This window comes from Notothenia rossii (assembly GCF_949606895.1).
Source record: "Notothenia rossii genome assembly, chromosome: 7".
In the NCBI taxonomy this organism is placed as follows: Eukaryota; Metazoa; Chordata; class Actinopteri; order Perciformes; family Nototheniidae; genus Notothenia; species Notothenia rossii.
Window position 1 is genome coordinate 4,318,656 of NC_136905.1, and position 20,151 is coordinate 4,338,806.

Sequence of the window (20,151 nt, forward strand, 5' to 3'; positions counted from 1 at the left end):
CCCCTTGAGCAGGGGTGTCAAACTCAATTTCATCGCGGGCCACATTAGAATTATGGTTGCACTCAAAGGACCGGTGGTAAATGTAAGGCTATATAAATATACATAATAAATATTTTACAATATTTCCTCTGCATTGGATTATTATCGGATAGAGTAATAACTTCATAATGAACTACGTCTGAAAGCAGAAGTCTAGGGAAAATAATTGCTAGTCTCTTCATTGCGTCACAAAATGAGATGCATTGTGGGAAATGTAGTTTATGGGCAACGTTCTCCTGTAAAGCGGACAACATTATAATAAACTTATTATATTCTTTGCAAGCTCTTGTGGGCCACATACAATGAAGTGGCGGGCCGGATTTGGCCCCCAGGCCTTCAGTTTGACACCCCTGCCCTAGAGAGATAGACCTATGCTATGACTGTCATTTTTATTGCTTACGCAGGCCTTAGCTAATCTGAACTAATGTCAGAATACTGCTTTGAATGAGTATTCTTCCATCTTGATGACTGAAACACCCTCTCTTATAAATTATAAGCATCAATCAAGGACTCTACTCTGGGAACTATTTGTCCCACGCAGCCCTGTGTGTGTGTGATGACTACTTCCATTCTTGCAAGGATAATAAATGTATCCTGATATTGAAGACCAAGCCGGTGACGAGTGATATTTTTCTAACAGCAATGGTTTAAAACTTTTGTAGAGCTATATGTGAAGGAGCGTATACAGTACATCCAAATAAAGTTATTATGTATTTTAAAAGTTTGTTTTCTGAGAGTTGAGTTTTGTGCATTGTCCCCAGGATCATATGTATTGTATCGTATGTAACTGGAACTGTTGGCATTTCACTGATTACGATATCACAGCTACATTCTTGTGTATTCCTCTTAGTTTTTAATCAACATTACCTATTGAGCGATTGTAAGATTGCTTTTTTCTAACTTACTAGGCTAAATGTTGTGTCTAAAGGCTGCTCGGGTCGAACAGATACGTTTAAGTATCAGACCTCTTTAGAGCCCCTAAAGGTCATGGAAATCAAAAAAGTATCTCGTGCGCACAATATACTTTCTTATGGTTAGACACATCGAACTGCCCGATTATTAAGCCATATTATTAGTTTTATGAAGAAGATGTCTGGTCGCCAGGGCGTGTGTGTGTGTGTGTACGTGTGTACGTGTGTGTGTGTGTGTGTGTGTGTGTGTGTGTGTGTGTGTGTGTGTGTGTGTGTGTACGTGTGTACGTGTGTACGTGTGTGTGTGTGTGTGTGTGTGTGTGTGTGTGTGTGTGTGTGTGTGTGTGTGTGTGTGTGTGTGTGTGTGTGTGTGTGTAATAAAAAAAATATCATTAATGACATACACTTTGCATAAATGTAATACACACAATAATACACAAAAGCTAACTCTTATATAATGTGGATTATTTAAAAATCAATATAGCTTTAGTTTGACTTTTGGATTTCTATAGGGCTTGCAAAATAAATGCAATTTTTTATTTCCTTGAAATATTTATGTTGTTTTTATCAGTCTGGATGGTTAAACTTGTTTGTATTAGAGATGCAATGCTTAAACTGCAGATTAGTGCAAGGACTCTGCTATTTGATTGTATTGCTTCTAACGGCCAACAGAGGGCGCTGCATCACTTGTTCTCAATACAATGTTCCAGAGTCTGTTTCATCAAGTATTCTGACTTTGTTTATTGGCCCAGCTGACGGATCATTTTATCTATCTGTATTTCTATCTATAAGCAATGTCATGTTTTACTCTGTAAACTCTGTGCTGCCACACATTGTTGTTTTGTCTTTTCTTGAGAACATCAGTACGCTTTAATCAAGTCCGGAGAAACAATCTTATTCATGGTGCGAACATTTTTATGTAAATAAGATGGAAAGAGATCAGGCCTCAATATTCAGTCATTAGACCTTTCTGATTTCTAATTTCCCCTCCTTGACTTCCCTCCTCGACTCCTATCCTCGCGTCTTAGTCCCGCCCACAGGAGATGCGAGCAGAGGAGTCGAGGAGGGGAACCGAGGAGAGAGGAGGGGAAGCAGCAGGTGGTTAGAGAAATGAGAACTCCTCTCCTCTGAGCGGTCATTTTAAAGGCACAGCAGCCCTCTGTCTGATGGACAGATGTGTTCATGATGAGTTATATATTTACTTTGAATCCATTGAGAGTGTGGTATAATGAGACAATAACAGGAATAATGTCTTGTTCCATCAGAATAGATCATATTTGTTAAGTGTTATTATGGGATAATTACTATTCTTGTGGTACTGCTGCCTTATTAGGCCCATATTGAGCGGAGCATATTAAGACCAAAACTCATGTACACCAACTTCCTTACTTGCAATAAATCAGCACTAATTAGAGGGTTATTGAGGAAAAACTCTCAACTAATGGCTTATTACTTGTAGAATATGGTCATGTAGAATAAGGCATTAATACGTGTTTTATAATGACTAATAAAGAGCCAATATACTGCTAATATACATGTTAATTAACAACTAGTTGATGGTTAATTTGTGTAACTTAATATAAAGTGTTACCAGAATATGTTTTGGGGTATTGACAGTTCAGCTGCAAGGTGATATTGACCTGTATGTTTCCTATTTGCACATTTATATTTTTAACACAAATGCTGTACCCAAGTCTGACGGATCAACATTCCCCAAAGCTCTGATTATTTTATTGTTTTTAATACTTTTTCTACTCCTGTAAAGCAATAACTTGTTTAACTGGTTTGCAGGAACATTGGGGCTTTCTTTGTCATTGGACATACACTCATCTTCAGCATGTTGCTGACACGGAGATTACATTAATTTGCATGCTTGCAAAGCTAGATACAAAGATGAACGGCATCATTGTTTTCACACGATACATGCTTTTAGTAACACAGAAGACCAACAGATAGTCAACATGGACATCATGGAAGAAAAACCTTTGGCTGTGTCTTACATTTAAGTGTTTCTGTTAGGCATGATCAGCAGGGGGCTATTTGTCTCTCTCTGTTTTCAGAGCGTGTTAGCTTCTACTCATTATGTTTTATTGGTCATCCCTCCCTGCTGTTCACATGAAGATAATCTAATCTGATCTGAAGTCCTGCAGAGGTGACGTGTTTTGATTAGTATGAAGTGAGGAAGAGTTCAGGCCTCTTAATGGGCCCTGATGACTTTCTCAGTCTGACTACTGTTCTCCATGACTCTCCTCACAATGTGTGTGTGTGTGTGCGTGTGTGTGTGTGTGTGTGTGTGTGTGTGTGTGTGTGTGTGTGTGTGTGTGTGTGTGTGTGTGTGTGTGTGTGTGTGTGTGTGTGTGTGTGTGTGTGTGTGTGTGTGTGTGTGTGTGTGTGTGTGTGTGTGTGTGTGTGTGACCTAGCATTACTTTCCTGTTGGGGACCTACATCTGTTTACACAGTCACGTGTGGGGACTCGTCTTCCTTATGGGGGTATAAGGTAGGTCCCCATGAGGGGAATCATGGATTTTAAGGTGAAGACTTGGTTATGTCCCCTGAAGTGATGTATACATTGTTTGTGTGTCTGTCTGTCTGTCTGTCTGTCTGTCTGTCTGTCTGTCTGTCTGTCTGTCTGTCTGTCTGTCTGTCTGTCTGTGTGTGTGTGTGTGTGTGTGTGTGTGTGTGTGTGTGTGTGTGTGTGTGTGTGTGTGTGTGTGTGTGTGTGTGTGTGTGTGTGTGTGTGTGTGTGTGTGTGTGTGTGTGTGTGTGTGTGTGTGTGTGTGTGTGTGTGTGTGTGTGTGTGTGTGTGTGTGTGTGTGTGTGTGTGTGTGTCCATGAGGGGAATAATTGATTTCAGGGTGAAGACTTGGTTAGCGTTAGGGTTAGGGTTATGCATGTGTTGGTTATGGTTAAGGTTAGGATAAGTCTCCAGGAAATGCATATAATTCAATGTAATGTCCCCTGAAGTGATGTATACATGGTGTGTGCGTGTGTGTGTGTGTGTGTGTGTGTGTGTGTGTGTGTGTGTGTGTGTGTGTGTGTGTGTGTGGGTGTGTGTGTGTGTTTGTATGTATACATTTCCATAAAACAAGAACACACTATTTAATTATACGGTCCAAGTTTAGTCACGTCAAGCAATGCAAATGAACTTCTCGACCAAAAGCAGAAGTGGTTAGTTTGGAGGCTGAGAGATAGACTTCCACAACCAGTTCTCCTACTGCGATGTCCAGAGACTTCTCCGTCTACGAGTCAGAGAGGGCTCAACAGAGCGGCTGTAGTGATGGCGGAGGGAGAGGAGGAGGTGAACTACGCTTCGGGTGTGTTCAAAGCCGGCAACAATCCTCCACCTGCGGGTAAGTTTAGTTATTTAACAACTTTCACTTCCTGCTGATGATTTTGAATCAGAGCCTCTATCTTTGTTAATGTGATCAATGCAATGTTGAATATCAATCCAAAGTAAGTTGCTGTTTTTAATGTCGTGTAATTGAAATTTGAAACCAGAAACATGACAAATCTGCAAATAATAGTTTTTGTATTTGTTTAGTGTGGGTGCAGAATAGATTTTTAACGAACCCAGCACATTTGAATTGATGTTTTTCAAAACCACATGTTGAGTGTAAACTTTTCACTACAAATGAACCAAGAAAACTCACCATAGCAGTCGTGCATCTAGGTTTTAATAATATGAGTTTTCTTGGTTCATCAATGCACATCTTTGGTAGAAATAAGCCTTCTTTATTCATGTTTACTACGTTGAAAAAACACTTTTAAATCTAGAGTAGTTTGAAACCTTTGAACACCTCATCCTATTTCAGTTTAACTTCAATTCATATTTCTTTAACTTAAAGATTCAAACTGATGGTCATTTGTTGGGTATTTTAATATTAATTTAGCGACTCACACTGGAGGTATATCATCACGAACACATCTATTTAAAACCAGTGAGGAAATTGCGAATTATCTGTTGAGAGTTTCCCGTATCATGTCGTTTCCCTTTTTTAATGGCATGATACCTGAAAGACAATCTCATCATTTTGAAGCTGCCCATTTGAATGGAAAAAACTGCATTTCTGCAATAAATCAATCATCGTAAGGCAATTATTCTGCTATATCAAACTATGAAAACAGCCTTTTAAAGTCCTTCTCATTTATTCACAAAGAAAACCTGAGCATGTGCATTTCCTTTGACCTTTCAGAAAAAAGAGGGGAGGAAACTGAGTACATTGAGGTGAAGGTGCAGAACGAAACAAAGAACGAGGGTAAGTTGTATTAAAAAAGCATTCAGGTGTTACTGCAACTGGGAGTACTACCACTACTACCACTACTTTACCATTATAACTATCATTAAAAGGGAACAAGTTCACAAGAACTGTTCTAAAGTTTATATCTGTAGGTGCTTTGTCAGTAACCCTAGCACTCCAACAAAACACCCACAAATACTGTTTTAATTAAATAAACATAAATATGTGCAGATGCCAATTAAGTTTCTTTATTATCTAGTTTGTCTTATCGTCCATCTGTTCATATTTATAACAACACATGATATGTTTTTAATAATAATGCATCTGAATTATTAACTTACTATAAATGTATTGGAGTGAGATATTGAATTGTAGTTGAGTTAAATCATACAGTGGCATGAAAAGAAAATACTCAAGTAAAGTAAAAGTACCTCAAATGTGCACTTAAGTACAGTTTGATTAAATGTATTCAGTATCATTCTACCACTGCCTTTTACTAAACTTTATCAAGTGGTTCTGTTGCTTTTTACGGGGGTTTTATCTGCAACGTTATTAACGTGTTAAAAACTGTGAATGACTCAGACTAGATATGAGGCTCGTTTTTAGGAAATCTCTTGCGAACGGTTATTTTGAGATTGAACTTTTGTGTTGAACTGCAATAATGTTAGAGTGACTAATACTCAAGACCTACCGTAACTCTCACTGGAACACTTACCATACTGTATACTGTCCTAGTTGAAAAGTGACACAATATCTTTACTAAAGAGACTGACACTTTGAAAGGTACCAATCTTCATTTGGTCAATTAATATTATTCATTGTTGTTGTTAAGACTCAGCAGGACAACGGCGGTTTCAGCACTTGGCTTGTTGTTTGGGGAGATATATCATCACGAACACATCTATTTAAAACCAGTGAGGAAATTGCGAAGTGAGATAATTGTCTGTTGAGAGTTTCCCGTATCATGTTGTTTCCATTTTTAAACACCATGATACAATACCTGAAAGACAATCTCATCATTTTGAAGCTGCCCATTTTAATGCACTCTGAGGAAAAAACTGTGAATTTTTGCAATAAATCAATCATCGTAAAAAATGTTTTCCGCGATATCAAACAATTAAAGCGGCCTTTTAAAGTCGTTTTCATTTGTTCACAAAAAAACCTGAGCATTTCCTTTGACCTTTCAGCAAAAAGAGGGGAGGAAACTGTGTACGATAACGTGAAGGTGCAGAACGAAAGAAAGAACGAGGGTAAGTTGTATTAAAAAAATCATTCAGGTGTTACTGCAACTGGGAGTACTACCACTACTACCACTACTTTACCATTATAACTATCATTAAAAGGGAACAAGTTCACAAGAACTGTTCTAAACTTTATATCTGTAGGTGCTTTGTCAGTAACCAGCACTCTAACAAAGCTCTACAAAGTTGGGAGTGTGCAGTGTGACAAATGTCAACGTCTTGCAGACGGGGCATTCTGGTCTAATAAAAAAATGATGGTCCCACGTACGAAGCTGTCTTATCCCCCGTTTATTTTTGACATATCAAAAAAGAAGTTTCTAATCAAAGTATGCACAAGTCTATAAAGTCTGTCACGATCTGTGTGGCCGTTTCTCAATCGCGAGGAAACTGGCTTCCAAGGCAATATTTCAAGGATACTACATCATCGAGTGCCGCCGAAGGACTGTTCCAATCTCCAGCATACTTGGAATTCCACCGAGGCCACGTCCTTGGGTTTGGGGGTAATTACGAGGCTGCATATGGGTAGACTTTGCGTCCTTCAAATCCCCACAATGCTTTGCGCACGGACCAATTTCAAAGACCCTTGCGGAGAATGGCTGAACCGACGCAGCACAGCACACATTTAAATGTAAGTATGTAGTGGCGTAGAACATGTGTTGGTAAATATGTGACTTTGTTGCATTTGTTATCACCAAAAATGTGTTCCGTGAAAGTAGAGCAAGTTCATAATTAGATAGACATCGTGAGGTATTTATTTTCGGTACAGTTTATGTTGAAACCGTTAGAGAGAGTGGCACACTTGTTAGCCTGTTCCATTCTTCTTTGTTTTCCGAAGACGTGGCTTGGAAGTATACTTGCTTCGTTTCTGAAGGAAGTGACTTGGAAGTATGCGACTACCAAGCCAGCATCCTCGAGATTGAGAAACGGCCTCTGTGTTTTGTTTTGTCTTGTCTTTTTCTGTCTTTGGTTTCCTGTTTTATTTTGAAAAGTGTTCACCCCCTGTCTTGCCTGTTGCTTTCTGTCTGTTTTCCCTCCTGTCTGATTACCTGATTGTGTTCACCTTGTGCCCCTGTGTTTTCTCCTCCCTCCTCACCTGTCTCTTGTTTCTTTGATTAGTCTTGTGTGTATTTAAGTTCCGGTTTTTATGTCTGTCTTGGTTAGTTCCTTGTTTGTCAATAGCCGCCTTCACACCGCAGGACTTTCCCTTGTACTTTGTTTCTTTAGTTCCATTAGTACCAATAATGTCGCGTTCACACCGCCGGGACTACTCAGTGCCGGGAACTCTTTTGGCCATTTTCAGTCCCTGCTAGAGAGGTGGTACGAACCTGGTGATAAAAGAGTGCCAATTTCTATTCTATTTCTATTGGCTGGGCGAATTGCAAACCACGCCCCGTTAGACTCTGAATTTTTTTGTTAGGCAGCCTTTTTTTTCCTCGCTACAAAACCACATCCACACCTGAGCAAGTCTTTTTTTGTACTTTAAATTAGTTATGACCACACGCACTACAACACCGGAGCGGTGATGAGGAAGTGTCGGCGCTTCTGGCAATTTACTCTGAGGACGGGATGCAGCAGCTTCTACAGAAAGCAGTTCCCAACTCCAAATGTATTGAGCGATGTTCGCAAAAGCTACTTGAGCGGCGTGATGCCGTTATTGTTATGTCTTGACTGTGCAATAAAACAAACAAACTGGCGAAGCTTTATTTATTGTGTCCCACCCCAAATTTGCAGAATAGAAGAATGTGAGAGCAGGCAGGTGTCGGTGGTTGAATTTATCTACAATGTTCCAACCTTGTGCAGCAATGGCAGGGTCAGAAACACGTCTTACACACATAAACACAAGTCATTTATCATGTCATTTGTTTTAGATAAATTAGGGGAAAACACCAAACAACGGTTAATGTCCTTTTCCAAAATCAGCCTGAGGGGGTAATATATAATAAATACATAAAGATAAAGTCCATTGTTATAATGGGGTATTTTAACTGAAAGGCTGCCTGCCAAACGTAAACATTCAGCCATGTGACATTCAGCCAAACTCTCGCGAGAGTTGGCAATAATGCTGAATGTTTACGTTTGACAGGCAGCCTTTCAGTTACCATCGTTAACATCAGTGGGCCACAGCAAATGATGGTGAGAAGCTAAACTATCTATTAATTATGTCAATTACAGGGAGTGTGATTGTTGAAATAGGGTGTCAGCGGTCTTGCTGTTCAAAGAAGAATGACAACACTGTAGATCACCAACACTATGATTTATTTTTTATTCACAGGCAAGTCAAAGTTGTCGCAGTAAAAGTCCCAAGATTAGCTCCTGGTGCAATAAAATGTTCCCTTTCAGTGTTTCACTATTATCCTGCTGCATTAATGTGTATGTTGCATGTTACTGCTGTAGAAGTGTTTCCGAGCCGCTCCAACGAGAGTTACAACGAGAACGTGACGTCATATTTACACAAGACGGATCCTTTCTAGCCATAACTCCCTCCCCAGTGTAGTTCTTCTTCTCTCGTTTTTTTTTGTACTCGCCGTGAAGTGGTTTCGCGGCCTGCCGGTAAACCCAGAGAAGAAGAAGACGAAGTGACGTCAGCGTAATCTTGCCTCAGGGACAGTACTGCGGTGTGAATGCGATTGGCACTAGCCCCCTGGCGGATTCAGTGCCGGCGGATTCAGTGACGGCAAATCCTGCGGTGTGAAAGTGGCTTATGACTGTGTTCACGGGGTAGTGGTCTGTTTGTTCTAGTTTAGCCTTGAAATAAAGGTATTATCTGTGAAATCTGCATTTGGGTCCTGCCTGCTTCACTCACCCTGACAATGTCAAAAAGAAAGAAATGTCCCTGTAAGGGATTCATAAAGTATATCTTCTTCTTCTTCAAATCATTGTTGACTTGTTTTAACTTTCAAAAAAGTACTTATTTTAAGCCAGCCCTTTAACAACAGTCAAGTGCCTGTTTAAATATTTGAACAATCTTTCGCTGTCCATATCACTCCTTTTGTTCATTTAGGCCATTTCTCACAATGTAAGTGATAGGGGACCAAATGTACTCCTTTGTTCTGAACTGTATTCCAAAGTTTGACTGACTAATAAGGTTCAAGCATCTGAGTTAGTCAAATCAACTTGGTATCCTTTCCTGTCTTTTACTCATAAAAAAAAAAGATCCATCTGCATTTACCATACTGTATACTGTCCAAGTTGAAAAGTGACACAATATCTGTACTAAAGAGACTGCAACTTTGAAAGGTACCAATCTTCATTTGGAAAGTTAATGTGATTCATTTGAGTTGTTTAGACTCAGCAGGACATCGGCGCTTTCAGCACTTGGCTTGTTGTTTGGGGATTCTCTGTGTCATTCTGCTCGGTGGCATCATCGGAGTCTGCGTCCACCGTAAGTACACAAGACAGGAAGTGCATTATCTCACACTTAGACATGAGACAATCCATTAGGAATAGTAGCAGCTGTTTTATCTGTTTACACCATTTGATATCAGTCATGTACATGCCACAGTATGACGGTGTAGAAAGTATTATTATGAGCGTCTAAAAAACTGATATCCCTCATATCAGCATCAATGGCCACTCCATTCCCCTCTCCCCACTCGTAACGAGTCTAGGTGTGAAACTGGACTCACCCCTTTCATTCCAAGCACATATAAAGACGGTCTGCCAAGCCTCACACTACCACCTGAGGAACATCTCCAAAATGCGACACTCCCTCACCAAACCGGATGCAGAACAACTGGTCCATGCCTTCATCACCTCCCGCATTGATTACTGCAATTCTCTGCGTGCAGGCATTCCAAAAGAACCACTCAGAGACTACAATATGTACAAAACTGTGCCGCCCGGATACTCACAAAAACACGCAAATCAGAGCACATCACCCCCATCCTTCACTCACTCCACTGGCTCCCTGTAGCACACCGGATCAACTACAAAGTCCTCTAATGGTCTTCAACGCCATCAACCACACTGGCCCCACCTACCTACAGGAACTGCTAACCAGAAAACATTCCCATACCTCACGCACACTCAGGTCAGACAGCTCCAATCTCCTGGCTGTCCCGCGGACAAAACTGGTGACCATGGGAAACCGTGCTTTCTCCTCCCTGGGTCCACGTCTGTGGAATCAGCTTCCAGAGAACATACGGACCTCGGCATCGCTCTCAGTTGTTAGGAAATGCCTCAAGACCCACTTGTTCCACACCGCATTTTACTGACCGTCCTTTCTTTTTTTATTTCTTTTTAAAAAAAAATGATGCTCTTAACCTTTTATTTTTCATATTACCATATTTTATTCAATATGCTCCTTTAGATATCATTTTATTTTTATTTATTTTTATTATTTTCTCCTTATGGCTTTGTGAAGCACCTTGAGATGACGTTGTGTTTAAAGTGTGCTATATCAATCAAATGTATTATTATTATTATTATTATTATTAATATTATTATTATTATTATTATTATTATTAACAGAGTGGTGCAATGATGACTTATTTCTGTAGGCCAACATGGAGGTAGCATCCATTAATGCATTGTGCTTGTTTTCCCAACTTAAGCAAAAAAATTAGCAATCAAGAAGCCGTTCATGTGGATGAACACATTACTTTGTTTGAGACTTTCCTATATTCCTATATAGATATTTCCATTAGTGGGAAATACAGACAAGTATGCATACAAATAATTAGAAGATGAGTCAAGAGATATTCTATATTTCTCTTATTCTTAACAAATCATATGATCAGACCCAAACAACAATGAATGTCTATCTAATGTCAATCTATTAACAAATGTCATGTGTCTTTCATGTTACTGAGCCTCTGTGAAGTTCTGAGTTTATCCCTCTCTCTACCCACCAGCGCTTGCTATTTCACAAAATGTGTGGCTTGAAGACTTCCCCATGTCACTCCTCTCTTAGTAATGTTGCCCTCAAACCACAGTGACAAGCAGTTTCAGGCAATGTGAAATATAAATGGTTCTGAGAATTGGAGAAGTCAGAACACTTTGAGACGGACTGAGACATTTTTAGTTTGAGTCTAAAGACCGGAAAACTTAACGTGGACTGATAGGAAAAAGCTTCCAAAAGAGGCAAATTGCAATATAACCTTGATTATAAAAGAAGCTGATTTCTCATTTTGCAGTTGCAAACTTGACGAGGGACAACAAGAATCTGGCGGACCAATTTGGCAACCTGAAACAAGCCTATACTGTCTCAGAAAGCAACGTCAAAAACCTGAAAACACGAATCCAGGACTTGGAGACCCAGAAGAAGAACTTGAAACAGAAAATACATGAAATGAAAGCAAACTGGAATGAGCTCAACGTCAGTCGAGCTCAGTGGAGCATCGATTCCTACTGCTATGACGGTATGTTCAGATCCTCTATATTAGGTCATAATTCAATATTTGCAACAGGCAGTAATGATGTTGATTGTTTGGACTCTGTTGTTTCAGATGATAAGTGTCAACCCTGTCAGTTTGGATGGGTAGAATTTCAGTCCGGCTGCTATGCAATCAATGACCCTTATAGTTTGAAAACCTGGGAAGAAGCTCGAGAAGAATGCAAAGGAGAGAATTCAGATTTGGCTGTTGCACGTGATTCAGAGGAAATGGTAAACCCATTAATATGATGCAAATAAGAAAGTAATTGTGTTTTGTGTAGGTCTGAACACACTTTGGGTCTTTAGGTCATTATGTGTTTATTACAGTTTAATGTTTAAATATCTGATAACTCTCTCTCTGTTTTCCAGGAAGCAATCTATGAAAACAGCTTTCAATATTATGGATTCTGGATTGGTCTGAGAGTTGAAGATGGGAAATGGAAGTGGGTGGATGGAAGTGATCTGATTGAAAGGTAAGAGACACGTTACTAAACACTTTGAATAATCAAATCTACCAGCCTTTATCTAAACATCATGTTCTCTCCTCAGCTCCTGGATAGATCTTCCAGCTCCTGTTGAAGGTTACTGTGCATTGTCTGTCCAGGACGGAGACACATGGTTAGTGTCAGTGAACTGTGATGTAACACAACCATGGATCTGCCAGAAGAACGCTTTAATGCTCTCTGTTTAAACAGGGCAGTCATACTTGAGAAAGTTACTGGAAACGATTTGAAAAATAAATAAATAACTTGTGAATAAAAACAAATTCCAAACAAAAATATAAAACAAAAAAAGGATAAAAACAGTAATTCTAGAAACGTTTCACAAACTCAATAAAAACAATAAAACACAAAAGTTAACTCATAATGTGGATTATTTTAAAATCGATGTGCTTTTACTTTGACCTAATTTCTATGGAGCTTGCTAAATGATGCAAATATTAATTTCTTTAACATTGTTATGGTGTTTTTATTAGATATGGATGGTTAAAATAGTTAAACTGTTTTGTGTGAATAATGTTATTCTGTTGTTTTAGAGATGCAACGCTTAAACTCTGCAGATTATTGCAACGACTCTGGACCATTTGATTGTATTGCTTCTACCGGCCAGCAGAGGGCGCTGCATCACTTGTTCTCAATACAATGTTCCAGAGTCTGTTTAATAACTATTTTTCAAGATTCAAGATTCAAAGGTTTATTGTCATGACATTTAGAAACTACGGTGTAATTATGTAATGTATAAACAAAATGTGATCTCAGGTTCCTTAACAGTGAAATTAACAAGACATAAGAAATACATATAAAAAAAAACAATACAAATAGAAATAGTGCAAGCTCAGGTGTTTAATGGTCTTCTGGCCAGTGGGATGAAACTGTCCCTGATGCTATTCTGATGACGCACAGTTTATGGGTGATTTGTATCTATCTGTATTTTTATCTATGAGCAATGTCTTGTTTTACTCTGTTGTCACCAGTGAATAAATGTGCTGCCACACATTGTTGTTTTTGTGTTTTCATTGAAATCATCAGTGCTTTAATCAAGTCTGGAGAAACAATCTTATTCATGGTGCGACCATTTTAATGAAAATAAGAAAGAAGGAGATCAGGCCTCAATATTCAGTCATTAGACCTTTCTCATCTCTAACTCCCCTCCTCTCTCCTCGACTCCTATCCTCGCGTCTTAGTCCCGCCCACAGGAAATATGAGCCGGAGGAGTCTAGGAGGGGAACCGAGGAGAGAGGAGGGGAAGCAGCAGGCGGGTTAGAGAAAGAAGAAATCCTCTCCTCTGAGCGGTCATTTTCTGGCGCCCCCGTCGCCAGGGGGTCCAGAGAGTCAGGGAGGGAGGAGGTGATGAAGGTTTTGACTAACCGCTCAAAGCACTATATAATGATGGAGGTGAGTGCTACTGGACGATTTCATTGAGGCTGGTGATTATTGTTTTTTTGGGGACAGGAACAATGGTGGAGTGTTTGAAGCATGTGGGGACTACAGACTGCAGAATACTCCTCGTGTCCCTTTGTCCTGTGCCAGTTCGTCTTGTTTCGTACAATTTCAAGAGAGCCAGAGTTTTCCAAGCTAACATCTTTAGTTTCAAGAGACACGTTCAGTAAGTCTTTGTTTTTTTGCCTTTGCCAAAATTAATAAAGTTTATTTTTGTACTTTTGTGTGGAGTCGTGCAGATGAGTCCAAGTCTCTGTGTCACTTCCCTGACATGTTTATTAATCACTTCAATGTTGCAGCTGAAACTGAAGGATTGAGTCGTTTTTAAAGTGTATACTGTTAGATATCTTGTGAGTTTCTTCCTCACATATAACAATATAACATATCTGATAAGTGGAGTGGAAGTATAAAGTAGCAGGAAATTGAAAATACTCAGTAAAGTAAAGTACATCAAAAATGTTGCTACTACAAATTCATAATTTTACCGAAAGCCAATCAGAGCACACTGGGCTTTTCAGAAGGGCTTTCTAAAGAGACAAAGTGTTTGTCCTTGTCGTTTTCTTTCATGTTGCTCGTCGAAGTTATCAGTACGTTAATCAAGCCAAATAAGGTCAAAACTATTTGAGAAGTTGCAACATGTTTGGCACTGAAGTATTTTAAAACTTCACACCATAACCTCAGAGCAGAAGTCGACTAAAGAGCGTCACATCAGAGCTGACGCTCTCTGACAGCCTCAGGTCTGCAGCAGGACTTCAGACTCTTGTCCACGATGAACAGAAGAACTCAGCAGGAAATGGGTAATTAAATATATTCCAATTTGTGTGTGAGTGTAAAACATTGCTTTTTCTTTTACCGAGACATTGTCTACATTTTTTCCTATTCATAGTGTTTCTGATTCTTGACCAGATCTGAGCAACAAAGGGTTTAAAATAACAACATTTATTTAAAATGTGATCTTTAAAATTGTGATTTTCAAACTCTGAGAAACACAGAATTATAAATTCAATGCATTTATTTATCTCTGACGAAATTGAGTAAGAAGCTGTCGATGTATCAACACCTTTTTATAAAAACAATAAACAATTTGTCTGTTTAAAATGTATCAGATTTTAGTTTTTCTCATGGTTTTTAGTTTCAGCAGAAACATATTTGTTTGGTATTTTAAAGAAAATGTCAGCGTGAGAACCGAACAATTTTGTTACGACTGAATAAACGGGTTTGAACTCAAATGCACGACTCACACAGGTTTTTAACAAAAAAGGTTTCATTCAAACCAAAGCTCAACAACAGTGGTAAACAAAAACAAAGTCACTACATTCCTCCAGGGGGTCTCTGTGTGTGTGTGTGTGTGTGTGTGTGTGTGTGTGTGTGTGTGTGTGTGTGTGTGTGTGTGTGTGTGTGTGTGTGTGTGTGTGTGTGTGTGTGTGTGTGTGTGTGTGTGTGTGTGTGTGTGTGTGTGTGTGTGTGTGTGTGTGTGTGTGTGTTTGTGTGTGTGTGTGTGTGTGTGTGTGTGTGTGGGGGGGGGGGGTGGTCTGTGTGTGTGGGGGGGTGGTGTGTGTGTGGGGGGGGTCTGTGTGTGTCTCTGTGGTCTGTGTGTGTGTGTGTGTGTGTGTGTGTGTGTGTGCGGGGTCTGTGTGTGTGTGTGTGTGTGTGTGTGTGTGTGTGTGTGTGTGTGTGTGGGGGGGGGGGGGGGTGTGGTCTGTGTGTGTGGGGGGGTGGTGTGTGTGTGTGGGGGGGTCTGTGTGTGTCTCTGTGGTCTGTGTGTGTGTGTCTGTGTGTGTGTGTCTGTGGTCTGTGTGTGTGTGTGTGTGTGTGTGTGTGTGGGGGGGGGGGTGTGATCTGTGTGTGTGGGGGGGAGGTGTGTGTGTGGGGGGGGGGGTCTGTGTGTGTCTCTGTGGTCTGTGTGTGTGTATCTGTGGTCTGTGTGTCTGTGGTCTGTGTGTGTGTGTGTGTGTGTGTGTGTGTGTGTGTGTGTGTGTGTGTGTGTGTGTGTGTGTGGGGGGGGGGTGGTCTGTGTGTGTGGGGGGGTGTGGTCTGTGTGTGTGGGGGGGTGGTGTGTGTGTGGGGGGGGTCTGTGTGTGTCTCTGTGTGTGTGTGTCTGTGTGTGTGTGTGTGTGTGTGTGTGTGTGTGTGTGTGTGTGTGTGGGGACATATACTTTTTTTAAATCATGTAGATTATTTTTTTCTCAGGCAACCGGTGACTCGTACAGGACCATAGCATTCAGCTATCGGGTCGGGCATGCAACAGTGGCTGTCATCGTCAGGGAGGTTGCCGGTGCCATCTGGACCGCCCTGGTTGAGGAGACCATGCCGGTACCACAGACGGAGGACTGGAGAGCCATCGCTGCTGGGTTCCAGGAGCGCTGGAACTTTCCGAATTGCGTTGGTGCCACTGATGGGAAGCACGTGGTGATCCAGGCTCCGGCAGATTCTGGGTCCCTCTACTTCAACTATAAGTCCACCCACTCCTTGGTACTGCTGCCTGGATGCCCAGTACCTCTTCAGGGTAGAGGATGTCGGAGGCTTTGGAAGGAGCAGCGACAGTGGGAGCCTGCAGAATTCTGCATTTGGAGAGAGCCTCAGAGATGGCCGTCTGCAGCTACCACCTGACACCGTCATCCCAGGAGCAGAGCGGCTGGGCCTTCTTCCCCATGTGTTTGTTGGAGATGAGGCTTTTCCGCTGCTGGGCAACCTGCTGCGTCCATTCCCTGGACGTCACCTCACACGCGAAAAGAGGATGTTCAACTACCGCCTCAGCCGGGCCAGGTTGGTGGTTGAATGTACGTTTGGCATCCTCTCATCTCTGTGGAGAATGTTCAGGCGTGTCATCCCCACCAGCCCGGAGGTAGTAGAGTTGTGTGTGAAGGCCACCTGTGTGTTGCACAACTTCCTCCGCAGGAAGACGATAGGAAGGACATCACGCACACCTATCGCAGAGTCCACGGATGAAGCTCCAGCTACTCCAACCCTGCGTGATGCACCTAGGATATATCCCGCCCCCTCTCCCTCTCTGGTCACTACAATTATTTCTGACCTTCAGCAACTCATCACCGGGGTCCCACAGGTCTCCATTCTGGGTCATACAATAATAACATTAATATCACAAAGGAGTGATGTTGATCATTGTATGGACTTTGTTATCTCAGATGATAAGTGTCAAGCTTGTCTGAAGGGCTGGGTTCTCACTGCGCCCAGCTGCTGTTTGTATAATGACCCTGAGCCTGAAACAAAGAAAACCTGGGAAGAAGTTCAAGAAGACTGCAGTGGAAATAATTCAAATCTGGCTGTTGCACATAATTCAAAGGAAAAGGTAAACCCATTAATATGACGCAATTAAAAAAGTAATTGTGTTTTGTGTAGGTTTGTACACACGTTGGGTCTTTAGGCCATTATGTGTTTATTTGAATATATTGTTTGAATATCTGACAACTCTCTCTGTTTTCCAGGAAACAATCGATATGTTGAGCTTTGGATTCAAAGGATGCTGGATTGGTCTGAGAGTTGTAAATAAGAAATTGAAGTGGGTGTATGGAAGTGATCTGACTGATAGGTAAGAGAAACATTACTAAACAATTTAAATGATAAAATCTACCAGCCTTTATCTAAACATCAAGTTCTCTCCTCAGCTCCTGGATACCAGCTCCTGTTGAAGGTCACTGTGCATTGTCTGTCAAGGGCGGAGACACATGGTTAGTGTCAGTGAACTGTGATGAAACACAACGATGGATCTGCCAGAAGAAGGCTTTAACGCTCTCTGTTTAAACAGGGCAGTCATACTTGAGAAAGTTACTGGAAACGATTTGAAAAAAAAAAAATTACTTGTGAATAAAAACAAATTCCAAACAAAAATATAAAACAGAAAAAGGTTAAAAAACATTAATTCTAGAAACGTTTCACAAACTCGATAAAAAAATAAAACACAAAAGTTAACTCATAATGTGGATTATTTTAAAATCGATGTACTTTTAGTTTGACTTAATTTCTATGGAGCTTGCTAAATTAATGCAAATATGTATTTCTTTAACATTGTGATGGTGTTTTTATTAGATATGGATGGTTAAAATAGTTATACTGTTTTGTGTGAATAATGTTATTCTGTTGTTTTAGAGATGCAACGCTTAAACTCTGCAGATTATTGGAAAGACTCTGGACCATTTTCTTTGATTGCTTCTACCGGCCAGCAGAGGGCGCTGCATCACTTGTTCTCAATACAATGTTCCTGAGTCTGTTTCATTTATTTGCTCCGATGACAGATCATTTTATCTATCTGTATTTCTATCTATAAGCAATGTCTTGTTTTACTCTGTTCACCAGTGAATAAATGTGCTGCCACACATTGTTGTTTTTGAATTTTTCTTGAGAACATCAGTAGGCTTTAATCAAGGCAGGACGAAAATGTTATTGCCAATTATGTGATATGTTATGAAAACAAGATAGAAGGAGATCACTCAGGCCTCAATATTCAGTCTCTGTCCATATCAGCACAAGCAGAGTTTCAGAGAAAAACATAAAGGTAAAACAGTGAGATAGTGACAGAGAATTGCTAAGCTATTTTTTTGGTATGCTTATAATGTATTGAAATCATTAGCGTAGCCTGTTAAATTATTTTTAGGCCATAAGACTACTAAACTCCTGAGCTTGCACTGTTTTAAGTATTTTATATATATATATTGCATTTTTTAACCAACCTGCGGCCACAGTTTTTAGACTAAACTGTATCTGTGTATATGACTTTACAACCTTTGAAACCTGTGTTAAGGTTTTTTAACTGAATGCTTGTTTTTCAGGCCGGAGGTTTTTTCTTTTAATAGCCTTGTGATGGATCATACTGTTACCCATCATGGGTCTTCGTATCTACTGTGAGTATCTTCTCGATGAATGTCAGTTCAACAGTTTGTATTAAATGTGACCTGCTCTGTAACTCTGTCTGTCGATCCAACATCTCCCCTCTCCTTTGATGCCACAATTTAGCAATAGGAAGCTGACATGTGGCGTGAAAGTGAAGCGTGTGAAGCTGTTTGCTTGATTTGCTAATTGGGCAAAAAGCGGCAGTTTAAAGTTGTTCCTGTTAATCAGGAAGCTCCGTGACTTATCCTTCCTGATATTCAAATTGGCTCAGTGCAAAGATGTATTTCAGTGTTTTATATTTCAGGTACTGGAGACTACCAGAACGTCCCAAAACAATATGCAAATCACGTTACTAAATGTGACCCTGTCTTCCTGCAGTAATGTCAGAACTCTGTGTGGTGAAAACAGAGGAAAGGCATTCACTGAATCATTGCTCAGAGATATAGGGCGACCGCTGTAGAAACAGATCATATTCTTAGTGCTTGCAATATGAGAACTGCCATGGCAGTATACTACCACACGAGCATATGGGTATCGCACATTACAGAGGGCAATCACAGCAGCAGCATTTGCTTTAGCTAAACGTTATAATAAAGTAAGAAACTCTCCCGTGTGTTACAACACCACCCATGTATTTGTTTTATTAACCTCCAAAATACAAGTAAATACTAGAAGTTTTAACTTGTGGTTAATCGTGATTAGTCGTTTTAGTGAATATCGTGATTAAAACTTTTTATCGATTGCATCACTTGTTTAAATGTCATTATATAATGTTTTTGTTTTGCATTATGGTTTACTCCTTTAATAAATTTTTAACAGTACTTTAAAAGTGCCTTGTTGTTGAAATGTGCTTTATTTTTTGCCATTTAAAAAAAAAATATCCCAACAAATAAATAATATTGATCACAATTACAAAGCAGTCATGGGGATAATGGGTTGGTCTCTGTTGTCTCAGTGAAACAGTGTCGACCATGTGAGAAGAACTGGAGATACCGTGAGCCTAGCTGCTATTCGTTCAATGATGTTGGGCCTACAGAGCGGTTAACCTGGGAGGAAGCTCGAGAATACTGCAGAGCGCTTAATGCAGATCTGGCTGCTGCACATAATCTAACTGAAAAGGTCCACAAAACTTCCTGTTTGTCTTGAAGTCTTCTGATCAGGGCTCTATAAATAAAGAACTACGGCAGATGTGTAATATTTAATGCAGCTGAACTGTGTATTACAATGCCGTTATGTGATGACTTTCAAAGAGAAAAGCAAGCACACTCGGAGTTTTTTAGGATTTCATATCGCATAAACACCATATCCCAACGTGCATTGCGGCTAAACAATCCAATCACGAGCTTCTAGCTGAGGTTCTTGGGTGATCAGTTCAGTGGGTGTGTTGCATGGATGTATAATGAGAACGGTGTGTGGTGTGTATCGCAATGATGCTCGAAATGTCCCCTATAGGCCTACGTCGGTTTCCGGTGACTTTATTTTGAAATTCAGTTCCTGAGGAACGGCTAAAAAGCCCGAGATGATAGAATCAAACGAATAAATAAAAACAACGATAATTGT

At 40.3% G+C, this 20,151-nt stretch overlaps 1 protein-coding gene across 1 annotated transcript; it reads left to right on the plus strand.

Moving 5' to 3' along the window:
- The first annotated feature begins 4,037 nt into the window (after positions 1 to 4,037).
- On the plus strand, positions 4,038 to 13,287 carry LOC307012840 (C-type lectin domain family 12 member B-like). The gene is made up of 7 exons (XM_079640036.1): positions 4,038 to 4,300; positions 5,144 to 5,206; positions 6,376 to 6,438; positions 9,716 to 9,811; positions 11,565 to 11,789; positions 11,877 to 12,034; positions 12,173 to 13,287. The coding sequence occupies exons 1-7, from the start codon at positions 4,228 to 4,230 to the stop codon at positions 12,278 to 12,280; spliced, it is 786 nt and encodes a 261-aa protein (XP_079496162.1). The 5' UTR covers positions 4,038 to 4,227; the 3' UTR covers positions 12,281 to 13,287.
- Positions 13,288 to 20,151: the final 6,864 nt, after the last annotated feature.

Excerpts from the sequence above, each read along its gene's own strand:
- LOC307012840 (XM_079640036.1), top strand. The coding sequence starts at position 4,228 with ATGGCGGAGGGAGAGGAGGAGGTGAACTACGCTTCGGGTGTGTTCAAA. Across the intron at positions 5,207-6,375 it reads GAACGAAACAAAGAACGAGG|CAAAAAGAGGGGAGGAAACT; the intron begins GTAAGTTGTATT and ends TTGACCTTTCAG. Across the intron at positions 6,439-9,715 it reads GAACGAAAGAAAGAACGAGG|ACTCAGCAGGACATCGGCGC; the intron begins GTAAGTTGTATT and ends TGAGTTGTTTAG.